General features: G+C 48.0%; 1 protein-coding gene across 5 annotated transcripts in view; it reads left to right on the forward strand.

Moving 5' to 3' along the window:
- The window catches only part of PUM3 (pumilio RNA binding family member 3), a 965563-nt gene that overhangs the window by 302442 nt on the left and 636381 nt on the right, over positions 1-26740 (forward strand). For all 5 annotated transcript variants that reach the window (XM_069625739.1, XM_069625741.1, XM_069625737.1 and 2 more), the window contains exon 6: positions 22426-22519. In XM_069625739.1, the coding sequence (XP_069481840.1) occupies positions 22426-22519 (94 nt within the window). The remainder of the gene's footprint in view (positions 1-22425; positions 22520-26740) is intronic.

Below are 26740 nucleotides of genomic sequence, written 5' to 3' on the forward strand. Positions count from 1 at the left end.
AGTCTGTTGGGAAATGAGATATGGAAAGATGCGCCTAAGGTTTTTGAGGTGGTAGTGGCAGGACTTTGAGACATTGTTGACTTGGCGCGAGAGTGTTAGGTCAGAGTCCAGGGTGCAACCAAGATTTTTCACTGTGTTGGAGGGTGTCGGTGAGTTGCCCATGGCGGGTGGCCAGGGTAGTGGGCGCGGAAGAAGATCGGAGTTACCGCAAACCATGATTTCTGTTTTGGAGGGGTTTAACAAGAGGTGGCTTTGGGTCATCCAGCGTTCTATGTTGAGGAGGCAGGATGCTAGGTCGGGAGTTAGGTTTCGCGTTCAAGAATTTTAGAATTAATTGAATCGTCGGCGTAGTTGTAGCACAGGATGTTGTGTGAGCGAATTATTGGTGGGAGGGTGATCAGGTAGAGATTGAACAGGAGGGCGGATAGACATGCTCCTTGTGGGACTCCTGTGTCGATTGGTCGGGCTTGGGAGGTAAAGTTGGAGAGTGTCGTTATTTGGTGCCTGTCTTTGAGGAATGAAGCTATCCATTTAAGGGCGGTTCCACGTATTCCTAGGGAGTGGAGGCGGTCAAGGAGGATTGAGTGATTGATCGTGTCAAAGGCGGCCGATAGGTCAAGAAGGATTAGTGCGGTGCATCCCGCGGAGTCAGCTGTCACTAAGGTCATCCCAGATCGAGGTTAGGGTGGTTTCAGTTCTGTGATAGTTCTGAACCCTGATTGGGCGAGGTCTAGGAGATTGTTGGCTTCAACAAAGGCATTTAGTTGGGAGTAGGCGGTTCGGTCAATGAGTTTGGCAAGGAACCTGGTGTTTGAGATGGGGCGGTAGTTTTTGGGGTCGAGCGAAGTTTTTTTAATTAGAGGTTTGACGTGCACCATTTTGAATGCGTCTGGAAAGATGCCGGAATTAAGGGAGGTATTTATGATAGATCTTGCGTGTTCTCCTGCGCAGGTGGAAGCAAAAATTTCTTTAAGGGTTGTGGCTGGGCAAGGGTCCAATGGTGATCCAGATGGTTTGCGGGCAGATAGAAGTTTTAGAAATTGTTCTGGTGATATTGGGCTAAAGGATTCGAATGTCGGTTGCGTAGAGGTCGCCGCTGATGGGCTGGCCGGTACGGGTGGAGGATTGCCTGGTGGCTGTAAGAGCCAGTTTGGTGGTTGAATTTTGTCCTTTAATGCCAAGATTACGCCTCCAGGTACCCCCAGAACTGCTCCAAGGGGAACGATCTCTGGATAACATGGTCAGGGAAATGTGTCTATGCTTCCCCCCCCCCCCCCGACTCCCCTTCTCAACAAGAATGTGCACAAAATGCATCAGGAACCAGTTACCATGATACTGATTGCCCCCATGTGGGCCCGACAACCCTGGTTTGCTCACCTAATGGAGTTGTCACTGTCTCCTCCGGTGAAACTACCCTGCCCCTACAACATGCTGTCACAGGACAGGGGCCGATTGCTGCACCCATGCCCACAGACCCTGAACTTGCCAGCCTGGCTCCTGAGGTCATAGAATTTGGACATTTGCAACTCCCACAGAGATGCATGGACATTCTCAGAGAGGCAAGAAAACCGAACACTCATTACTGCTACTTTAGCAAGTGGAAACGGTTAGTCATCAGGTGTAGGGCTAAAAACATCAACCACACAAATTGTTCCATACCTGACTCACTTGTTAGACTCAGGATTAGTCTTTAACTCTATTAAGGTTCACCTAGCTGCACTCTCTGCATACACTACGTCTCAACATAAGGTGTCATGGTGGAAAGTTAGTTATTGAAGCCTTCATGGAAGGAGTGAAAATAATTCACCCTCCTATATCTAACCCAGCTCCTGGATGGGACCTGAATGTTGTACTAACCAGGCTAATGGGCTCCCCCTTCGAACCCATGCACAAAGCAACCCTTAAGAATCTCACTCTTAAAACTGCTTTCCTAATAGCTATAACCTCCATTAGGAGAGTAAGTGAACTACAAGCGCTCTCTATACTAGATCCCTTTGAAACAGTTCACAAAGATAAGGTAGTTCTACGCACGCACCCTAGGTTTGCACCAAAATTAATTTCTAAATTCCATGTCAACCAGTCTATAGAACTACCAATGTTCTTTCAAAACCCATTAAACTTGGGAGAAAAGAGCCTGCACACACTTGATGTCCGCAGAGCGGTCCGGTTTTATATGGAAAACTAAACCACTGAGCAAGACTAATCAGTTCTTTGTCTAGGTGGCGGCAGGAAGAGCAGGAGATGCAGTTTCTAAATCCAATATATATAGATGGATTGTCCAATGCATCACTCTCTGTCCTACTCTTGCTAGGAGAGAACTGCCCTTGCCCTTCAAGTCGAGAGCACATTCTACTCGAGGCACTGGGGCATCCATAGCATTCATTGCAAATGTTCCCCTTGAGGCCATTTGCAAGGCGGCAACCTGGAGTTCTGTACACACCTTTACAAAACACTATGGTCTAGATGCCCATTCTAGATCTGATTCCCAGGTAGGACAAGCTTAGGTAGTCCTAAGACATCTTTTCTCTACTGTTCCTTCTCACAACCCCCCTCCAACTCCGGGTACTGCTCGCTAGTCTATGCACAGCATGTGATTCTAAGCAGGTTAACAAACATCAGAAGACATGCATTACTTACCGTAAAAGCATTTCTGATTATTGTATCTGCCTAGATTCACATGCGCCCACCCTTCCTCCCCGCTCGGATGGAAGGAACATTAACTTATTACTTTCTCTTTTCTGTACTCACTCATGTAGTAATAAGGCTCCCTCATGGCAGAGAAAATACAGGGGGACCTCTACATGTGAGGGATTTTGGGTATACTACACGTCAGTATAGGAATAGTATTACAGACGTGCCTATGTCGACGTCCCCTTTTTGACTACGAAAATCAAAATGCAATACTCTGCAGTGACCACTGGATGTCGGACTATGCACAGCATGTGAATCTAAGCAGATACAATCATCAGAAATGCTTTTACGGTAAGTAATGCATCTCATTCATGAGCATGTGAATCCATGCCAGAACCCATGCTGGAGAAGGAACAAGTTACTTACCTGTAACTGTTGTTCTCCAGCATGGGTCTGGCATGGATTCACATGGAAACCCTCCCTCCTACCCTTCTGCGGCTCTTCACTTGGTCCTACTGCCACTTTACGAGCTACCAAATCTGAAGATGGCTGCCAGAGGAGGGGCTTAGGTAGAGGGCAGTCATTGGCTGGGGGCAGTATGACCCAGAGACCAGTAATTGGTTATTAGGAGAAAGACAGTTCAGAAACGAAACTGAAACTGATTTTTTTTCTTTACCGAGGATTCCCAGCCTGCCGGGGAATATTCATGAGCATGTGAATCCATGCCAGACCCATGCTGGAGAACAGCAGTTACAGGTAAGTAACTTGTTCCTTACCTACCAGGTGCTTCATTCCATATAAGACTTTGGCCCATTGACTTTGGCTTAGCCTATTGTATTGAATTGCTGTTTCTGGGGGATTCAAAAGTATTTGCCTGCTTAAGAATATTTGTGGTCTCTTGTATGTTCTAAATATTTTCCTTTTGACATCTTAATCCATGATTCTAAATGCAACAGTAATATATTAATTTCCCCAGCACCCTAGCAATTGAAGTCACCTGAGGGTGTAGGTAGTGTCTGTGGGCCATCCCAAAAGGGTATCTACTGATTTAGAGAGATTAAGAGTGTATTTCATGAAGTGTATTTGAGTGTTACTGTTATATTGCTGCTTTCTGAAGAAGGCTTATTCTGACTGATAAATTGTTTATTCAAGAAACCTTGAGTGTAAGAGTTTATTTGAATACCTGTAACCCTAAATCTCTAACTCCACTACAGGTCATATTGACCCCTCTTGAGATCAGCCTGGCTGCTCAACACGCTACCAACACTGTGTAGTACAAGCTTATACCAAAGGTTGGGTTTCCTATACCTGTAGTCAGTTGTTTGAAGTGTTCCCACAGGGCACTGCGTATAAACTTTGCCCAAACCCCCCCTCCCCCCTTTCCCCTCCCTTGAGGCCATTCCAGAGAGAATCTCGAAGGTTAAAAATAGCTTCCGCCCTGTATGTTAGAACTGGTACCATGTTGGCTTTGTAGTACTTCAATGCTGCTACAGTCAAACGGCCAAACCTCCTGCAGATGCTTGGCTGTTGAGGGATTTCATCTTTCCAAGCATGTACGTTGACATTGCAACTCTATTGATGAGTTGCTCAGCCATACCCCTAGGTATTTGAAGGATTGCACCTGGTCGATTTTAATATATTTATTTTTCTCCATCAATGTACCGTGAATGTCGAATCCCCAGGTTGTTTTTTCCGATGTGGTTTTTCGTCGATTAACACAACGTCGTCCGCATACAGCAGATGTGGTAACTGTAGTCCACCGACCTGGGGGAAGCGGGGGGGGGGGGGTGGCAATGACCTGGTAGATGTGAATGGTTCTGGCAGGTCCTCCAGAAAGAAGTTGAAAAGCGCCTGGGACATTGGGCACCCCGGCTTTAGGCAACTTAACTCGTAAGGTGGTGTCAGTGTGCATTGCTAAGATTGGGTGGAATATTGGCATCGGGCAGTTCTTTGCCAGTTTTGACCATTGCTTTCCTCGGTCGATTTGGTCGAAGGCTTTTACTAGGTCCACAAACACTATGTAGATCTTTGGTTTGAACTGACCTAGGTTCCCCTTCAATATTTGGAGTAGAAGGATGTTTGCTGATGTACCCAGGCCCCTGACGACAAAGCTGGTTTGAAATTTGTCAAGACAGCCCGTCCCTCTACATAACAAGTTGAACTGGTCCAAGATGACTGAGCTATAGAGCTTTCCGATGACATCAAGTAGGGCAAACGTTCTTAGGGTTGCACCAATCCCCCTTCTTGTGGATTGGCACCACCATTGCCTTCAGCCATAAGGTTGGTAGTTGGTGAGAAATGGCTATTTGCCTGAACAAAATTGATATAAACACAGCTCAGTCGTCTGGGAACTCTCAACATACGGTTCGTCAGGCCCTGGTGCTCTAGAGCCCTTCGACTTCTTAATTCTTCTTGAGATGTCATTTGGACTAGTAGAGGAGACCCAAGGATCGAGACAATCACTGACGTCGATGGAGTCAGTGTTTTCACAGGCTGGTGCATACCATTTTCAAAAGTGTGTGACCCAGGTATCTTCACCTGTAGGGTTTATTTGGTCTGCCTTTAGCGTTGATTCGTCCGCCTTAATTAGTGACCATACTCTGTTCGGGTCTTAACCTACCAGGGCTGACACCAGCGCGACAGAGGCGATGTTATCTTAGATGTTTAGATGCACGGAGCCAGTTTTTATAGCTGGACTTTGCGGATTGAGCTGTACGATAGTCTTCTAGGAGACCCGACTTTCTTGCTATGCGTACAGATTTTCTTGCTGCTTTTCTTCGGGCCACCAGTTTGGGGTCGAAAGTATGCTTATGGTTGCGAACCGGTCTGCCCTTCTTTGGATGGAGGCGGAATTTTTCCAGTAAAGGAGAGTAGATAACTGTTGCTCAGTCTTGTCCTTGCTCGGTTGTCGGGGCTCGGATCTCTGTAGATGAAGTTTGAAATGCAGTCCCCCATTGCATGTATCAAGGGCAGTTGGAAATGGCGCCCATTCAAGCAAAAGAAGGTGGTGATCGATGTGCGCCATTTTGAGAACTTGAAATTTCTCGACCAAAGGTAGGATTGCTACGTAAACATAATTGATGATTGATGTAGTACCCAGGTTTTCCCACGTTGGTTGAGGCAGTGTGTCGCCTGTACAATTGCCGTTCATGAGATGGCTCCAGAGGTTTTGTCTGGCGCAGCGGGGGTTGTCCAGGTTACAAACTTGATCCTGCAATGTTTTGACCAGGTCCAAGGTATTAATGTCACCACATAAAATAACGTGAGAGGGCTCTGGGTGGGTATAGGTGTCATCCAATAGCTCTGCAATCTGGTCTATAAACGTTCTGTTTCCGGTCATCGCGGGATTTCAGTATGTTGATTAATCTTAGGGTCGCCAAGGTTTTAAAGCCCTGCCGGCTCGCCTGTTTCCCATCCAATCGTCGACACTTGGATAAGGACATTCTTGTCTGTAGAGCTTTGAGATTAAAGGAGCTGCCTGACCTAACCGCGGTCAGAAGACCCGCAGATGGACGAACCATGTTCTTTCTTGGCTGGGTTTATCGCAATTTCAAACCCATCCATGCCTGGAGTCTCCATCAGCCAGGTCTCCTGCAAGCAGATCAGGTCATAATCGCCCAGGTTGACATCAGTTTGGTTTATCAGGTGGGCAAATCCCTGAGTGGGCCATGAAATCAATTTTAAATTGCTTTGTGCGGGAAGTTAGGGTGGTGGGAGGTAAGCCGGAGAGTTGATCCTCGATCTTAGTTGGATTGCTACAGTCTTTTCTTGGGCCGATAGTGCACAAGAAAACCAGGACCAGTCAACGCCAGACACTATGGAGAGTCTTAAAAATGACACCCATAAAAAGAGTGAAAGATCTGTGAGTGTGGAAAAAGGTTCCCACCCACAGAGGTAATCCACCAGTAAAATCAAAGTTCTGGGGTTGATAGGAAGATTAATCATTGCTAAGAAAATCTTACCCCACACCTGGGTATTGGTGGTTTGCAGTCCAGGAAGGTTGCAGCACATCGTGGGATGCCAAGAGAAGTCGACCACTCGAACCTCCCAGTTGGAACTGGTTCCAGGCTAAGATCCCACAAGACAAAGTACAGCACAGTTCCTGACTCGTTTTTTGTTCTTGCAGAGACACTGGAGCCTCGGCAGGTTTCAAAAAGGTTTCCCGCCGAAGACAAAACTCCAACCAGAACCCCCTCTTTCAGGAGAATAGGAAAACAATCCAAAAGTCCAGCAAAATGTGCTGGGGCTCTCAGAGATGGAGGAGATTTGGCATAAAAATTAAAAATCTTAACACCATCTCTTACTAGGTTTCTTGTGAGTGTGTACTATACCTTTTAACCATCCCTCTCCTTCCAAATGGATTCTTGTCTGTTCAGGCATATTTCCACTAAGTGTCATAAAACAGAGGCATGACCCCGTAATTAAAGTAGGTTGATTTATCTGAGCTCTTAGGGAGAATTCTCATAAATGTCCCAATTCCCTTCACCTTGGAGACCCCCAGCAACTTTGCTGGATTTTGAGGACTTGAATTTTTTACCTGGAGAGTCGGCTTTTTTCCCCATTCTCTCGTATTTTGATGTGTGTATTTACGTGTTCTTCGATTATGGGGTTTTAGACACTCAATAGTCATCATCTTTTCATTTGTGTGTCACTGCACCTTCAGTGCAGTAACACAGGGAAGCCTTTTAGACTGTCCCAAGGTTTAAATACCTTCTTTGGGATAAACTACTGTTTCCCAGAGAAAGTAAAGTGAAATTGACTTTACTAGTCTTTAAATTCCTAGACCCAGCACACCCTATCTTACAATAGAGTGCTGAAGGGGTTACCTAGTATCCCCTGTGTCTAGATACTCATGTAGCAGTCATATGCTAGCCTTTCCTCTCGAAGTGGCTGGTGGCAGTGGTTTTACAACGAACCACCATGATTTTTCCCGACCGCGAATACCGTTAGTGTTAAATTGCGGGAGCCAAGTTTTTCAAGATGGCGTCTGAGCCCCCTTTGTTTAAACAGGTCCCGGTCTTCTTTTTTCACCATTTCTATTTGGAAAGGTCCTTCTAGAATTTGTCTCTGCGCGCGAAACCAGGTTTGGTCCCTTTTGTTACTAGCCTTTGGCGGGCTTCAGGACTGAAGACCGCCTCTGGCGCCCGAGTGTCTGGGGTGGGCAGGAAGTGTGGGTGGTGCCCGAAACTCCCTGCGCTTAGTCTCCTAGGAGACCCAAATGCACTCTGGTGTGATTGGCTGGCTGACTGTCCGGCAAGGACAGCCACCCTGCTTGGTGAGGGACGGCTATGCTGGAATGAATGGGGGAAACTGGATAAAAGGCAAGTCTCTAGGCTTGGAAGGCATAGTCGACCACTGGAATGAAACAACCGAAGACGAGCTTGAAGAGGATGGCCGCTGCAACTCCTGGACCATTGGTTTGCCCGGCGAACCCCTGCTGCAAGTCGGAATCGCCAAGGTCACCTCAACGGAGAAGACCCTGCAAGGACGACTTCTCCTTTGAGTTGGTTGGACCCATCAACTCGACACTAAGCCACCTGGATACCATTCTCGGAGATGGTTGTATTTTCCTCAGAGTACTGCAGGAAACCGAATAACCAGGGAGAGGGACACCAGTTTGTGTACTTGCCTACAGCTACCGGAATTGAAGACTTGCCATTTGCCAGCTTTTTGACCCGTCCCTGTGCAGTGCAGGAGTCCCCCGACATCATCCCTCTTGTCTCCACGTCTGAGTCTCAGGAACAGCGAGATCTGCAGGAACTGCTAGGAGCAGAAGTCTTCAGCTGCATCTTTTTCTTCATTCTAAGGTACTGTGAAATAAGACTGAGTACTTACCTCTCGTGCTTGAAACTTTCCCAATTTGCAGGCCTAATCGGCTTGTGACCCAACATGATTCTTTATTTTACAAACTAGTTCTGAGAACTTTGGCAAAGACTTTTCTGTTTAACTACCATAACTGCTTTATCCTCTACAAGAATTTAGCCCATTGACTTTGGCCTGACCTATTGCATTGAATTGACTCCTGGCTGGTGAACTCAAAATATTTGCACTGTCTAAGAATAAGTGTGATCTTCTTTTTGTTAACCTATGCCTTTTTTCTCCTCCTTCAAAGTAGTTTAAATTCCTCAAACGGATAGTGTAAAGTACTAAAGTATATTTGTGTGATTATATATTGCCTCCTTCTAGTGAATGTTTTATAAATGACTGTGAAATAAATTAAGTGTTTTTACCAAGAAACCCTGAGTGTAAGAGTTTTTGAATAATTATTGTAGTAGACCTCTGTGTAACTTCATTACAGCTCACAGTCCCCTCTTGAGAGAAGCCTGGCTGCTTAGCAATGCTACCAAAACTGTATAGTACAGACTTCTACCAAAGGTTGGTTTGCTTACACCTGTAGTCCTAGTTGTGTGTAGTGGTCCCCAAGGCAACTGCATACAAACTTAGCCTAACGTTAGCCCTAGAAACGTAGCTGAAGGAAAATCTCCATAAAGCTACTCAATCCCCCGCCCCAACCCCAAGTGCAGTTACAGGTTACTGGATTTCAGCAATGGAGATGTGACTCTAATGGTTATACTTCTGCTAACCAGAACCTGGTCACTGTGTATAAGGTTACTTTCCCAGGGAAACCAATGTCTAACTTTACCATAGCTATGCCTTGGGGGGGCATAAGGATCCTCAAGAAAAAGCGGACATTAGATTTGTGTCCCTAGTCGCACCTGAATGGGACCTACTGCAAAAGAAATGTCTGATGCATTTAAGAAATGGCAATCCGTTGAACGATACCAATGTGGTCTAAAGGGGGCTAATTAGTGTCTTACAGGCATAATGCTGCAATTCCATAGCACATTGATGAGCATGTTCTCTGGCATTGCTCTTCTGAACACCTGTGAAGAACTGCTCTCAACTTACTCTGTCCTGATTCTTCTCTTCGGCTTTCGATCCGGTAAATCACAACATCCTGATCACCCGTCTCTGTGATACCCTGGGCATCACATATCAGTCCCTGGCGTGGCTCGGCTCCTTTCTCTCTAACCTGCCCTCCCAGGTGGAACTTGGGCCCTTGCTCTCCTCTACCACCCTACTTGTGGTGTCCCCCAGGTATATAACCTATCCCCCTGGTTTTTCAATAGCTACATGGACCCCTTGGCCCACAGGATCTCTACCTTTTAACTATAACTTTCAGTGTTATGCGGATGACGCACAGCTCTTTCCGGCTACCCCCGGCCTCCTCCGCCTTGCTCATCCCTGACTGTATCCGCAATCCAGCCTTGGTGTGCTGCTAAAGATCTATGCCTGAATGCTAGTAAGATCGTACTTATTGGGGACCCCTGCTCCCGCTTTTCCACTTTCTCACTGGCCTGGCTCCCTTGGCCCTGCGCCCTCACCTACCAATGAGGCAAAAAATGTTAGTCATCTTCGACGCCACTCTCCCCTTCTCTTCGCACATCTCGGACATCTCCAAAAAGTCCAACTACCAACTGCACTTCCTCAGAGGTATTCTACCTTTTCTCACTTTCCCCCAGAGGCTCATCACCTCGAGAACCCTGGTTCTCTATAGGCTGGACGATTGCAACAGCCTCTTTCTCAATCTTTCTACTTCTACTCCGTCCTCTACAACTCATCCAGAACAGAACCGCAAGACTTATCCTTGGCCTCAATGCCTGGAACCGCATCTCAGGCGCTGAAATCCCTCCACTGGCTCCTGGTGGCTGCTAGGATTAAGTTCAAGACCCTCTGCATTATCCACAAGGCCGGGGCCAGCACCATCTACAACGCTCTTCCTAAATATTCTCCCTTTAGACTCCTCGGCTTGTCGTCCTCCAACTCTATAAGGGTGAGCCGATTGGGGGGCGTGGCTAGATGGCCATGTGAGCAGACATGCTCTTGGAGGAGCTCCTGATGATCCTGCATTAATCCGGATAAAAAGTGCAGGTGCACGAGCACTTGGAAGATCAAAACGTAGGCGCTAGTGTATGAATACACAGGGCCCAGATGCCGATGGATTGGAGCCCGCACAATGTAGGAATCACCAGATATGAGTGTGCAAAGTTCCTGAAGACGGAGGCCCGAAAATGCAAGATGGCAGAGGCTCTGGGAAGCTCCAGGAGAAAGGAACCTACGTGTAGACCTGAGACAGTACCCACTGCATGAGCTACCGTGGAGCGGGCTGAGCGAGGGGAAGAAAAACCTGCAGTGCAACATGGATGAGCATATTATGCTCTTTTAAGCCCCGATCGCAGAAGAAATAAGCGGTCAGAGGCGGAGAGGACGCCGGCGCTAGGACCACGTCCGCAACGCGGCAGGAGCTGCTGAATTTTTCGCCTTGGACGGTGTAGCGCCCTGGGCATCCTGGGGCTGGAGGAAGCGTGTAAGGGACCCCAGCCCGACAGCTATTTGCCTGGGGAGCCGTCGACAGCGGCGCTGGACCGGCAGTAACACAAGAAGCACCCGGGTGGCGCTGCGTACTTGGGCACTCAGGTGCCGGGACCGTACATGAAGCAGGGCATGGGCGGCTGATCCTCGCAGCCCGAGCAGCAAGGTGGCTCTGGCATCGTTCAGCTGGGGAAGGCGGGTGTTGCAACCGGACCCACAGCTGATCGCTCAGAGCCACGGAGGCAGCAGCCAGCTGGGGAGCGCTCGAAGACACATTGAGACGCCGGCAGACTTGACCTCTGCAAGGCGAGTTAAAGGGGGCAGACTGGCGAATATTCCAAACCAAGCACCCAGAAGGCAGTGAAGAATCTCGAGGAAACTACAACCCGTTACTGTTCCACACCCCCCCCCCCCCCCCCCCCCCCCCCGCTTGTGCCAGACTGTTGGACCGGGAACAAAGTTTTAAACACCTTGCGGTGAAAGGGAGAGGACAATGGCCAGCTGATAGGTCTCAGGATGGCGGCAGGTTCAGAACGGAGAAGGGTGCTGCGGAGACTATAGACACTGTCAGCTCTTGGGAGACAAGCATCCCGAATAGCTGCAACCACCCTGCAGGCACTAGGCGGAAGGAGCGGGGGTAGGGAGCGGGATACAGGTGGAGAGCTGGTGGACCTGCTCAGGCCTGCAGCGAGCCTGGATACAGTGTTTAAAGCTGCTGACCCACAGTACCTGAGGCCGCTGGCAGGATCGAAGTGAAGATCCACATTATCACGTGGGAGGGCACAACCCACTCCTGTAGCTAAAAGTCAGTTTCAGGACACTCCTTGGGTGGCCCCTATGGGCCTAGGCGATAATAGAAGTCTGCCCCCGCTGGGGCTGGTAACCACAAGTGGAGAGGTTCGCCCACGAGTTCCAGTCACGCCATGTCCAGCAAACCTCCAAGAATGAAGGGCAAGCAACCCACGCTGGACGAATATGCCAGAACACTGCCTGGCCTGGAAGGAGCCAGGAGCAAAGACAAAACCCCCTCCAGTAGCGCAGTCACCATGGGCACCAACCAGGAGGTCCTTGCTGCGATCGCTGACCTGAAAGTGGCCTGGGAGACCAAACTGGGACTGGCTATGACAGAATTGAAAGCGGCACTGGAGCTCAAAGTTGGGGCGGTACAAGAGGAAGTGAATCTTCTCTGGCAAGATGTCAGGTCACTGGCACAGCGCACAGAGAACCTAGAGAAAGAGATGGGCCCAAACACAGCGTGTGCATCACATAAATCGGAACTTCACGCCCTAGTGCAACGCGTGGGCAACCTAGAAAGCAGGGCGGAGGAGGCGGAAGCACGTGCCCAGAGGAATAATATCGGCATTGTTGGTTTGCCAGAGGGAGTGGAGGGTCCCAACCCTATGGAGTTTATTGAATCTATGCTGCTGCAGGAGATAACCGGAGGAGTGTTATCCCAGGGGTTCGCGGTGGAAAGAGCCCATAGGGCCCTAATGAGGAAGCCAGCGCCAGGAACCCCCCCCCCCCCTCTAGGCCGGTGATCGCCAAGATCCTGAACTATCAAGATCGGGAAAGGATCCTAGAATACTTCCGGAAGGGTGGAACAATACAAAGGGGGACAGCACACATCAGCATACCCGGATTACACCCTGATGGTACAGCGTAGTCGCATGAACTTTGGGACTGTGAAGAGGAGACTGCACGAAGGAGGCCATAAGTGTATGTTTCTTTACCCGGCGAAATTGAAGGTGTTCCACAAAAACAGAACCTTGTTTTTCGAATCCCCGGAAGAAGCTATGAGGTGGCTCGACACGCAGGGCAGCCCCCCAGGAGTCGCGCATCCTGACGAGTTAAGGAGAAGGAAGAGATAAGTAACCTGTGTCTGGGGCACCGAGGGGTGTCGCAGCCTAAAACAATGGGACTTGATCATTGTATAAGATGTAGCTTATGGGCGTACAGGGATAGAAGTCGATAGGAACCATCTGCACTGACACTTTTGATGCACGAGAGCCTCACAGAGCTAGTCCTCATACCCCCATACAGAGTAGTTTAGTTAGGTCACCGATAGTCCGGGGACACCCTGCTGGGTTTCTGTCCTCGGCATCCCGAGGCAGGACCAAACGCAGTGTCGCCTGAGATCCAGGGATGGAGCTGGACATTTGCTGGGGGTGGGGGGAGGGAAGGGGCGGTGTGTTGGGGTTCGTTGTTGGGGGGGAAAAGGGGGAGGGGGAGTTTGTTGGGAGTGGGTGGGTAACGAGCCAAAATTAAAATCTTATCAGGGGGGATGGAGGGCAGAGTGGGAGGGCAGGATGTTGCATCTATGTCGTCGGGGTGCCTTAGAGTGGTTACCTGGAACGTCAGGGGCCTCAATAGTTACTTGAAGCGTAACAAAGTTATGATGTGCCTGAAAAGGATGAGGATTGACATAGCATTATTGCAGGAGACCCACCTCACCAGGGAGAAATTGGAGGTCAATACACTATGCGGCGCCACATGACCTGCACACGAGGCTGGACTACGTGTTCGCTGCTGGTAGATGAGGTGAGAAGCGCGGAATATAAGGCCAGGGTGCTCTTTGATCACTACGACCCCCCCCCCCCCCCCCTGGTTCTGGAGTGGCAACACCAACCCCTTAGAGCACGGATTCCGATGTGGAAGCTTTGAGCCGAGGCTCTGCAGGATTCTGGATTCCGGGAGGATTTAAGGGAGGCGATCACGGAGTACTTCGAGATTAATACTGGCAGTGTCCGATCTATGGGAACTGTGTGGGAGGGATTTAAAGTGGTAGTGCGGGGGGCGGCTATGTCAAAATCCAGAGGGCTCCAGGAAGCAGAGGAAGAGTTGGAAGACATTACGCGTAGGGGAGGCACCTCTAGGGAAGATGGGGTCAGGATGAGATGGCTATAACAACCTAGTAGCGAACACTGGGACAGACTATGCAAATTAAGCTATAAGAAATATGTGGAGAGACCGCATGCGGGGGGGAGACAAACCGGGAAGGTTGCTGGCCTGGCTATATAAGAGCGAGGCACCACGGCCGGTGACCAGGGAAAATGGAGGGGAGGGAGGCAGGATCCTGGATACCCAGGAGTAAGTGAACGAAGAGTTCCTGGGATACTACAAATGGCTCTGAGGACCCAGGCGGAGCAAGAGACCAAGAAATCCAGCAAACGCTAGAAGATATAGGCTTGCCCACCTTAGACGATTTAGAACGGGCGGACCTGGATGCCCCAATCACATTAGAAGAACTTGAGTTAGTGATTCAACACCTGCCCACTTGTAAGGCTCTGGGGTCAGATGGGCTCCCAAGTGAATTCTACAAACAAGAGCTGCTTCCCCCACTGCTGGCTATGCTGAACGAGGCGTATGAGCAAGGCAGTTTGCCAGAGTCCCTACGAGAGGCGGTGATCATTCCGCTTTTGAAGCCGGGTAAGCCTAGCACAGACTGCGGGTCATACAGACCCCTTTTGATGCTCAACCAAGACGGCAAAATCCTTACGGCAGTGCTGGAAAACAGGCTTAAGCGAGTCATTGGTAAACTGATACATCCTGACCAAACGGGCTATGTCCCTGGTAGGAATATAACTGATAACCATAGGAGACTGCATCATATCATCGATCAGACAAAGGAGGACCCGGGTGAGCTGCCGATCATCTCGCTTGATGCGGTTAAGGCTTTCGATTCAGTAAGATGGCCTTGGCTGATGGCGATCTAGAAGACTATGGAATGGGGCCGGGGTATCTCGGGTGGGTTAAAATGTTATACAGTTCTCCAATTGCAGAGGTTAAAATGGGTGCCACGATCTCAGACAAATAGGGGCACCAGACCGGGCTGCCTCTAGTCGCCCATGTTGTATATATTAGCGTTGGAACCATTGGCTGTCTGTCTTGGACAACAATATGGGGAAATTGGGATCCGCACTGCGGGCGGCCCGCATCTTATTTCATTATATGCTGACGATATACTCTTGTATCTGCGCTTCCCAGAAGAGAATATACAATACATCCTGGAGGTGATGGAGCGATATGCTGCCCTCTCCGGCATAGCGGTCAACCCCAAGAAATCCAGCATGTTCCCCCTGGGGAGATAGACTTGTCCTACCTAAGGGTTTACCAATACCTTGTCGAACCAAGTCGTTCCGATATCTCAGAATTGACATGTATCACACGACAGGAGAAGAACATAAACACAACACGGTAAAGGCAGTCGAAGGCATCAAAAATAGCATGGGATTCTGGTCCAGATTACCCCTGGCCATGATAGGGAGAGCTGCTCTAATTAAGATGGTAGTCCTGCCCAGACTGTTGCACCTCTTTGTAAATATTCCACATGTGATCCCTTACTGCTTCTTTGCTAGTCTCCACAGCTTGTGCAGGGGCTTTATATGGCATAACTCCAGAAACAGGGTGGCTCTTTGGAAATTACAGAACTCGTACGATAAGGGGGGAGAGGGGGGGGGATAAACCTACCGAATTTTGAGTTATATTATCTAGCGGGACAACCAATATGTGGCCAGGTGGCTGTCTGAAGAAGGAACAGCTGAAATCGGGCTGTTGTGCTTGGAACCGGCTCCCTACTTCCTTAGAGAGGTGGTGTGGCTGTCCAAGCCAAAGGCACTAGAGATGGTGAGGCTGTTGGCGTTTGGCTGGGAGGTCTGGCATAGAGCATGGCAGATGGTGAGATACCCAGCTCCGTTTTCTATGCAGGTGCCGTTGGCGGCGCTATGCAGAGAGGACCCCAATTGATACAAGGGGTCCGTAGACACTGGGAACCAATGGGCCTGGCCACCGTGGGAGACATATGGCAGGAAGGGGAGGCCCTCGAATTCCAGAAACTACTGGAAGACACTGGGGTGCATAGAGGGCAACATATAACCTACTCCAGAATGGTTAAACGAGTGCGAGAGAAGTGGCCGGCAGTGGTGCTCTCAGAACTGGATGCCACCATGGAGATGATATGACATCTCGGAGAGTGGGCATGAGATATCCTGCATATATGAGCTACTTGGGTCCAAGGTGGGGAAGGAATTGTCTCTACTGAGACAACTCTGGGAGGAAGAGGTGGGAGAGCCTGTCGGATGGGTTATGGGATAGAGCCCAAAGATATCATGAGGTGTCCCGAAAGGCGAGGCTCCAACAGATCCAATTATGTCACACACAGCATATCTGACCCCTAGCAAGATCGCCAGGTTTGGGGGCCAGTCGACTCAGATGCCTCGGGTGCGGGGAGGAGGAAGCCGGGATGTTGCACATGTTCTGTGCTTGTCCAGAGGTGGGAAGGTTTTGGTCAGAACTGAAGATCCGCTTGGCAGAAAAAGGTATTAGGCTGGAGGTGGAGTCGGCCTGGGCATGCATGCTAGGGGGTTTCCCTAGGCCACGCAATCTGAGGCACATTAGCAAAATAAGACATGGCATACATCCTGGCCAAACGGATGATTGCAATGTGCTGGAAGGCAGCCCAAAGGCCTAGGATAGAGTTGTGGTGGGCTGACCTCTTGAAGTGGGCAGACACAGAAATGGTTGCTTGGTTTGAAGCGGTCAGCAGGGGAGCAGGGGAGGAGCCCTAATCGAATGTAGACAACTGGTGCCACCATGGTGGGCTCCCCAGTCTGATCACAGTGATGATGATATGGACATGAAAAGGACAATAGACCCGCCTGAAGACGTACAGGCGGATGATATGGACATATTGGCTCAAGTTAAAGGGGCGGGAGCGGGACTGAAGAATGTATTTTGTAATGTTATGTTAAACTTGAACATGGAAGTCCTAATTATTTTAATGTTTGGTGTTCTAAAATAATAAAAAATGTTTAAAAAAAAAAAAGGGTGAGCCGCTTCACAAACAGAGCTTTGGGAGTAGATCTTTATCCTCTGCAGGTGCCTTCCTCTGGAATAGCCTCCCTGCCCCTCTCTCTTGAGCCGGAGCGTGTTCTCTTCCTCCTTCTCGCTCCCTCTTCCCTGCTAACATCCTTTCTTTTCTCACCACCCTCGTTCCCTTCCCTAACTCTGTTCACTTTTTGCTGACTGGTTGCCTGGCTCTTCTCCAGAGCCTACAGGTCCCAGTCTCCCCTGCCAGTCTTTGCACTTGCCTGCGGGCCGCTGCACTTGCTCAACATTACTGCACTTTCAGCTTACGCTCCTAAAGCGAGGCAACCTCTCTGCACTTAACCCAGGTCCATGCTTGACCAGACAGTCCCACCCCGCCCCCCAGCCTGCCCTTCTCTGCACCACTGTCTGTACGTATGGATGACCTAAATGTACTAGGACCAGTTAGTTTGTCTGTCTGACAAAACCCCCCACCCCCCCCCCCCCCACAGCCACCCACTGCACCGTTTTACTGGTCCCCTCTGTTAGGGAGACTTCTCATAAATGTGCTAATTCCCTTCTACCTTAGAGACCCCCAGCACTTTTGCTGGACTTTAGGACTTTTATTTTCTAATCTGGAGAGAGACCCTTTTCCCACTCTCGTATTTTTCTTTGATTTGAACACTCTGGTTTATTCGACTTTGGAGTCTGACAAACGCCATAGACATCATCTTTACATTGACACGCATCACCTTCAGTGCAGTGCCACAGGGAAGTCTTAGATTTTCCAAAGGTTCAAATACCTTCTCTTGGTAAAACTACTGTTTCCAAGATCAGTGAAGTGAAATTGACTTTACATTTTGTAACTTTCTAGACCCTGCACACTATCTTACCATAGGGTGCTGGAGGGCTTACTTAGTATCCCCTTGTCTAGTTTCTCATGTTCAGTTTTTATGTTAACCTTTCTACAATTAATGGCTGGTGGCAGTTACTACCATTGTGTGTTTTTACCGCGGGCTGCAATTGCAGCCTTGTTAAAGCACCCATGGGTGCCCATTTTGTCAGAATGACCCTGGTCTTTTTTTCGCCATTTCTTGTTGGAAAGGTCCTTCTAAGAGATTTACTGTGCTCGGAACCAGGTTTGGTCTTTTGTTTTGTCTTTGGAGCCAGAGGGGGGTTTCACTCGTGAATCCTTCCAGAGTGTCTGGCAGGGGCAGGAAGGGAGGGAGGTGCCCGAAACTCCCTGTGCTTAGTCTCCTAGGAGACAGGAATGAACTCTTAGGTGATTGGCCAGCTGGCTGTCCGCACAAGGACAGCCACCCTGCTGGGTGACAGCTGGGCTGGAATGAATGGAAGAAATCAGCATAAAAGGCAAGGCTTTTGGCTTGGAAGGTAGTTGACTACTGGAACGAAAGAATCCAAAGAAGAACTTGGAAGAAGACGCCTGCTGCAATTCCTGGACCGTTGGTTTGCCCGATGAAGCCCTGCTGCTGTGCAGAAACTCTCAATTCGCTTCGACAAGAGAAGCCAAGCATGGACGACTTCTCCCCTTGAGTTGGTGGGACCAATCAACGCCGAAGTGAACTCGTCTGGATATCCTCTCGGAGCTGGCTGTACTTTCTTGCTGCTGCAGGAACCGAAGTGCCAGCGAGAGGAACACCAGATTGGAGTGCATCAATTTTAAGCTGGACCCCACCTGCTGGAAGATCCCCCGGACTCCCAGTAAGCAGCACTGAGCAAGCCTGAGCCACCTCAACAGAGTGCTGGACCACAGATGCAAGGAAATTCCAGAGTGTTATCCGTGAGACTCCGGTGGCGCTATTTGCTGAGACGCGGAATCTGCAAAGTGTCGCTGAATTGAAGTTTGTCCTTTGCTGTTGCCGACCGTCCCTTTGTGTTGCAGGAGTCCCCAGAATTCCTCCCTCTTGTCCCCACGACTGAGGCACAGGAACAGGATCTGCAGAGCCACACAGTAACAGAAACCAGCTGGAACCATTTCTTCTAACCAAAGATACTGTACAGTCTAAGAGGACTTTTTATTGTGTAGCCTTGCCCGTTCTCAGTTGAGACTTGTCTTGGTTGCCTTGCAGAGTTGCTTGCATCTTTGCCTTTCACAAGTATAACAGCTTGTAGCCTGTCAAGTGTTCTTTACTTCCACAAACTCTTTTGAAAACTTTGCAAGACTTTTATTTACCTACCATAATACCTTTAGCTTCACCTGCCTGGTTCCCTGAAAGACTCTTCTACCTCTGACTCTGCTTTGCCTTTCCCCCAGGAAAGGGTTAATTTACTTTGCATTGGAGTTTTAAAAAAGTACTTACCAGTTTATGAAGTGTTGTTAACCTATAGTTTTTATTCCTATATCTAACCTTTACACCACAAACAGTAGAACTCTAAATGTACCAGTGATAAATCAATGTCCACAGTGTCCTAGCTATTTAAGTCACCTGAGGGTGTAGGAAGTGTGTGCCATCTCCAATGGGCATCATCTGATTTAGAGTAACCAAGTTAGTGTTTGAAAGCATACTTTAAAGTTGCATGCGATTTGCTCCCTTCTGAAGAAGGCTTATATAACTGACTGTTAAATTAATAAAATATTGTTTAATCAAGAAACCTTGAGTGTAAGTGTTTATTTGGATAACTGTCTTTTAGGCAACGTTTGTATGCAGTACCCTCTGGGAACACTGCACATAACTATGACCATAGGTGTAAGCAAACCAACCTTTGGTATAAGTCTGAACTACACCATTTTGGTAGCATGTTGAGCAGCCAGGCTTTTCCCAAGAGGGGAATGTGAGCAGTAATTATGTTGCACAGAGGTCTGCAATCACAGGTGTTCAAATAAAATCTTACATTCAAGGTTTCTTGTATAAATACTTTATTTATCAATCATTTATAAAACCTTCATTAGGATGGGGCAATCATATAGTAACACACAAATATACTTCAATACTTTTCAAGAGGAGTAAAAGGCCAAGGTTATCAGAGCATGAAAGACTACAACTATTCTTAGACAGTGCAAATATTTTGAGTTCAGCAGAAGAGTCCATACAATTCAATAGGCTAGGCCAAAGTCAATGGGATAAATAGGATAAAGCGGTTCTGGTAAGTAAACAGAAAAGCTTTGGCACAAGTTCTTAGAAGTAGTTTGTAAAAAGACTAATCATATGTGTGGTCACAAGCTGATTAGGCCTGCGAGTTGCAAAAGTTTCAAGCACTTTCACAGTGAGAGGTAAGTTCTGTCTTGTTTTACATTACCTTACAATGAAGAAAAAGATGCAGCTGATGATTTCTGTTCCTGGCAGTTCCTTCAGATCTTACTGTTCCTGGGCCTAAGTCGTGGGGGACAAGAGGGAGGACGTCGGGGGACTCCTGCACTGGGACTGGTCAAAAGCTCGCAACTGGCAAACTTCAATTTCAGTGGCTATTTCATGTTTCAGCTACTGGACTGGTAACGCTGGTCCTGGCTGTCAAGGTGGACTGTCCTTGCTTCAGAGGTCCCACACTTAGCTGAGGGGGTGGGGGGGGGGGGTCAGGCTTGGTCAGTCCGTCGTCGGAGTTCGGAGGACCTTCCAAACGCTTTAGGCCAGCTTACAAGCAACACACACAATCCGTGTTCCTCTCCCTGGCTTTACGGTTTCCTGCAGCACTCTGAGGAAATGCAACAAGCTCCGAGATCGCTGTCCAGGTGGCTTACTTGGGAGTTGATTGGTCCTACCACCTCAAAGGGAGAAGTCTCCTTTGCAGGGCTTCTGTCGATGGGAACTTGGCGATTCGGACCTGCAGAAGGGCTTCACCGGGCAAACCAACGGTCCAGGAGTTGCAGCAGTCGTCCTCTTCAAGCTCTTCTTCGGTTCCTTCGTCCAGTGGTCGACTCTGCCTTCCAAGCCAAGAGACTCTCCTTTTATTCAGTTCTCTCCCATTCATTCCAGCCTAGCTGCCACTCACCCAGCATGGTGGCTGTCCTTGCTGGACAGGCAGCCAGCCAATCCGCACAGAGTGCATTTGGGTCTCCTAGGAGACTAAGCACATGGAGTTTCGGGCACCCCCCTCACTTCCTGCCTACGCCAGACACTCTGGAGCCAGAGGCGGTCTTCACTCCTGAAGCCCGCCAAAGGCGAATGAACAGCGACCAAACCTGGTTTGACACATAGAGAAATTCGAAGGACCTTTCCACAAAGAGATGGTGTAAAAAGACCGGGACCTGTTTTAACAAAGGAGGCTTCGGCGCCATCTTGAAAAACATGGATCCCGCAATTTAATGTTACCGGAGCTACGAATAATTTGCGGTCAGGGAAAAATCATGGTAGTTCGTTGTAAAACCACTGCCACCAGCCATTCTGAGAGGAAATAGTAGCATTCAAATGCTACATGAGTATCTAGACACAGGGGATACTAAGTAACCCCTCCAGCACTCTATTGTAAGATAGGGTGTGCTGGGTCTAGGAATTTTAAATACTAGTAAAGTGAATTTCCCTTTACTTACTCTGGGAAACAGTAGTTTTTCCCAGAGAAGGTAGTTAAACCTTGGGAAAGCCTGAAAGGCTTCCCTGTGTCACTGCAATGAGGGTGCTGTGTGACACAATTGAAAAAGATGCCTATGGAGTTGGTTAGACTCCATAACCAAGAAAGCAGATGTAAAACGCATAATGCATGAGTGGAAAAAAGGGTCGCACTCTCTCCAGGTAAAAAATTCCAGCAAAGATGCTGGGGGTCTCTAAGGTGAAGGGAATTGGCATATTTTTGAGAATTCTCCCTACATTGTCAATGTGAAACTCTGTCTTACAAACTTACTGCTCACATTGACCCCTCTTGAGATGAGCCTGGCTGCTCAGACACACTACCAACCTGTGTAGTACAGACTTATGCCAACGGTCGGGTTACCTATATCCTGGAGGACAAGGCTGGTGCAGTCTCCCACAGGGTACTGCATACAGTCTTCCATAACACCCCCCACCCCTCCTGACCCACCAAGCTTGGTCTCAACGGTGCCCCTTCATGCACTTGCACTAGGAGAAATGTCGTCCGGCCTAGTGTGCTAGTTTTTCTGATTAGATCATTCGGAATCTTCAAGGAGTAAGAATGATTACTGTATTCCCTTGTTACCTTCCCGCCTTGAAGCCTTTGTATAAGCGCTATATAAATGACCAATAAATAAAATAAATGATTCCGCAGCACGCCAGTATCCGGTTTTACACCACAATCATAGACCTATTTTGAAATGTTTATGATAATCATGGATCCATAGTCTGACCTATGAATGCCCAGTGCTGCTTTGATATTTGAGTGCATTTTTCTACATTTATTGTAGAATTTCTTACTTAATTTGAATCCACTTAGGATGGGTCATGATCTTCTAGAAACCACAATTTTGAACTGTGAATTGCCCATACTCTATTTACTGTCATCTGTTGGGCAGGCCTCTGGTTTTATACTCCAATGACTACTTGCATCTTTTTTAAAGTGGTGCTTGTGGTGATTTCTACCATATCTGTGCTGAGATGAACAATAATTTCTAAGGACAGACATTTGCTGGTTTGTGTGGTGGGGTTTTATTGTGTGCATCCTAGTTCTAAGTATGAAGTACTTCATTTGATTATCATTACTTTGCATCAACAGATTGCCTTTGCTCATGACTCCACTCGTGTTATTCAATGTTACGTGCAGTTTGGGAATGAGAAGCAACGTCAAGAGGTCTTCGATGAATTAAAAGGTATTTTGTGTCTTAAGCTGTAAGGTGAACACTTAGTATTTTCAGTTTAATTTAAGGCGTTCAGCAGAGATCAGCCATGGGTTTATGAAAGCGGGGCTTTTACCACTTTTGAAAGGCAGCAAGGTCCTTTTGGAGTGAAATGTGACCAAATTTAACAAACCTGGTCTCATTTGATTTAAGAGATCAATGTGATGTGCCCTTGATATGAGTTGAAAGTAGATTATTGGCTGTTATTGGTTTCCAACCAAGCACTTTGATATTTTTAGTGGTTTTTGGCAGTATTCTCTTTCTAATGTGAGCTATTTTTCCTTGCCTGCTGGGTAAAAAAAAAGATTTTAATGAAAGCGAGTGCTAGTCCTAATCTGTTTCACTGAGCCCATAAATTCTCCAGCATGGGGTCTGGCATGGATTCACATGCTCGTGAATATTCCCTGTTGTCAGGCTGGGAATCCTCAGTAAAACAGAAGTTTCACTTTCACTTTTAAACTGTATTTCTCTAAACCAGTCACTGTCCTCTGGGTCATACTGCCCCAATCCAATGACGGTCCTCTTCCTAAGCCTCGAGTTGCAATCTGAGATATTTTGTACTTTTTTCCACATTTTTCACAGAACATTTCTATTTTTGTTCCATCAGAGCCTGTGTGCTCCTATCTTCATCGCCCGGGCATCCGTTGTTGAAGTTGTGCGCCCCTCAAGGGCGATTATTCATTTGTTTATGGAAGGCCATCTTGGGCCTACTTTGCGCCCTCCGACCATGACGGAGAAAAAGGAGGGAAGGTCCTGTTGGGGAGAATTCTCAGAAATGTGCTCATTCCGCTCTACCTTAGAGACCCCCAGCAACTTTGCTGGATTTTGAGGACTTCTTTTTACATTGTCACACAGCACCTCCAGTGCAGAGGCACAGGGAAGTCTTTCAGATTTCCCAAAGGTTTAAATGCCTTCTCTTGGATAAACGGTTTCCAAGAGCAGTAAAGTGAAATTGACTTTACTTACCTTTTTGTAAACTTTCTAGACCCACCACACACCCCAGCACACACTATCTTACAATAGGGTGCTGGAGGGGTTACTTAGTATCCCCTTTGTCTAGCTACTTGTGTAACAATATTGTTAGCCTTTCCTCGATGAATGGCTGGTTGCAGTGGTTTACTTAACTACCATGGTGTGCTTTTACCATGGGCTGCCGCTGCAGTAAATCACCTAAGGGTGCCATTTTTGTCAAAATAGCCCTGGTCTTCTTTTTTCGCCATTTCTTCTTGAAAAGGTCCTTCTTGAGATTACTCTGCGCGCCAAACCAGGTTTGGTGCCTTTGTTCGCTTTGCCTTTGGTGGGATTCACTAGTCAAGCCCACCTCTGGCTCCAGGGTGTCTGGTGGGGGCAGGAAGTGAGGGAGGTGCCCGAAACTCCCTGTGCTTAGTCTCCCAGGAGACCGAAATGCACTCTGTGGTGATTGGCTGGCTGGCTGGCTGGCTGACAAGGACAGCCACCCTGCTGGGTGACTGACATCTAGGCTGGAATGAATAGGAGAACCCTGCTTAAAAGGCAAGGCTTTTTGGCTTGATAGGCAGGGTCCACCACTGGACGAAGGAACTGAAGACTTGAAGAGGATGCCTGCTGCAACTCCTTGACCGTTGGTTTGATGGTGAAGCCCTGCTGCTGTGCTGATGCTCCAAATTCGTATCGTCAGAGAAGCCCCTGCAAGGGCCACTTCTCCCTTTGAGTTGGTGGGACCAATCCACTCCAAAGTAAGCCACCTGGACATCCTCTTGGAGCTGGTGGAATTTCCAGAGTTGCTGCTGTTTGTTTTATTCACTTATAATGCACACCAAACCCGAAGGTAACCGGGCGCAACAGTACAGAATATGCGAGGCTTTCGTTACATGGTTACAGATTATAAACAAAACATATACAATGTAATGGGTCAAATACCTAGAGACAAATGGGAAAATGTACATAATGGGCAACTGGATGGGGAGTATGTACAAACAAGGTGGGAGCGGGAGTCTTGTATAAGCTAGTATGAAGCTAGTTGTCCGATGACTTCAGCAGATTGATATAATTAGATTCCGAATTTGAGAAGGCTGCTCTTCTCGTGAAAGATGTGGCAGGGAGTTCCATAATTGTGCCGCTCGTACAGGGAAGGTGCCGGCCCTGGCCTTAGCCAGCCTAAATCTCGGTATGTGTTCTGACTTGAGTGTCGTGTAGACCGTTGATACCTCCGTCCTCAAGTGACGCACAGGGGAACTGAAAGAAACCCGCTGTGCGACCTTTGGAGCCACAGGTGGGAGATGTTACTTCCCGGATCCACGGAACCTCGAACACCGATGCTGCTGTTAAAAAGAACGAGGTTTAGTGCCAGGCAATTACAATGTATCTCATTAACCAAAGGATCTGAATAACCTTACCTATATGGTGTTAGGAAAACCCAGGAGACCTAGGAGGGAGGTTTGAGACTCGGATGAGGCAGTCCCTAGAACAAGCGTGGATGCAGGAGAAGCCACCTGTAGGACTGAAGGCGTGACTTGAATCCCAAAATGGAAATGGCATAGAAGTACAGCAACATACCAAGAGATGATCCAAAGGCAAATCAGGGTCGGGTCCAAAATCCGGCAACAGGTAATCAGTTCCAAGCAAAGGTACAAAGGGGTAATCCAAAGGAGTCCAAGATAGAGTTCCGAGATCAAGGTAACCGCAAAGCAAAACGTAACGCCAAACAGGGTCTGAAGACCGCTGAGAAGCAATGAGTGTTCCGTGTCTCAAGCCTTATATACTGTGCGTTTCTGGGTCATGTGACGTCCACCAAGGTCACGTGAGGAACGCCACTCTGGATTACGTGATCGGCGTGGAGATGTAACGCCGCCCCTTCTGCTGTATGTTCTCCATGGCAACTGCCAGTGCAGGAAGGGTTGCAATCGAACCCGTACACCGTACCTGGTACGGAGCTTTTGGTCCTTTTGGGTAAACCGAATCACATGAGCCTCGAACCCTGGAGGGAGGTGTTGGGGAAATGTGAGCAGTGTTCTGGTGTGCAGTGGATCGGTGTGCAGAGGATCGCCTAACAGTATGATAAGGCTGTTGGCATTGGTTGTTCTTGACGCTCGGGTGGAGCTTCTCTTTAGGAATCTATCCGTAAGATAACTAGGTGCTGCATTGTTCAAAGCTTTGTGAGTAAGGGATGCAACTTTTAAGTAGATTTTATTTTGGGTGGAAAGCCAATTATTTTGGTGTCTTATCTTGGATATGTGAGATCTTTTAGGCACGCCGAGAGCTGCTCTCATGGCATTGTTTGTAAGATTTGAATTCTATGGGTGATAGATTTTTTTAGCACCGATGTATAAAGCATTACAATAATTGAGCCTGGATAGAATAAGGGCTCTAGCTAAAATAATGCATTTGTCATCTGAAAGGAAGTGTTTACCTGATCTGATGAGCTTACATGTGTAAGCTGTGGCTGATGCCAGGGATTTCACCTTTTTGGAGAAGGAGAGAATAGAGTTGAGGTAAAAGCCAAGTGTGTTCACCTCTTTGGCCACCTTGATATTGCCATTGATCTCAAAGGAGGTGTAGACTTGGCCTAGTTTTTTAAGATTAGAGTGCCCAGGATGATTAGCTCTGTTTTTTATCATTCAGACATAAACCGTGGGTTGCCATCCATGCCTGGATTATGATGCACCCTATTTACCAAGGCCAAATCCTTGTTGTAATCCCTGGAAAGTGGGAGGAGAAATCTGAGTATCGTCTGCATAATTAGTGTAGGTGATACCAAGAAGGTCTAGATCATCAAAAAGGGGCTTAGTAAATATCTTGTATAGGGTGGGGGAGACGCAAGAACCCTGGGGTACTCTGTACATAATGGGGATCGGGTCTGCCGCTGCAGAGGGGGAGAACACCCTCATGGTCCTATCGCTAAGGAAAGACTCAATCCAGGTTGTAGCCTCTTTGGAAAAGTGTGCAGCTGAATCTAGGTGGCTGCAAAGGACCCTTGTGGTCGACAGGTTGAATGCAGCCGAGAGGTCAAGCAGTAGGACTGTTTTACCTTTGTCTCGTAGCTCATCTATTTGTGCCTTCAAATCGATGAGGGTGGTCTCAGTACCGTGTTGGGGTCGGAATCCTGATGTACGTGCACTTAAGAGCTTGTATCGTTCAAGGAATTTTTGTTTGTTTGGTTGTAGGCAATCTTGTCCAAGAATGGGACTGTCGTGATAGGACGGTACTTTGTAGGTA

The sequence above is a fragment of the Ambystoma mexicanum genome, chromosome 6p (genome assembly GCF_040938575.1).
Source record: "Ambystoma mexicanum isolate Mex_15411 chromosome 6p, UKY_AmexF1_1, whole genome shotgun sequence".
Classification (NCBI taxonomy): domain Eukaryota; kingdom Metazoa; phylum Chordata; class Amphibia; order Caudata; family Ambystomatidae; genus Ambystoma; species Ambystoma mexicanum.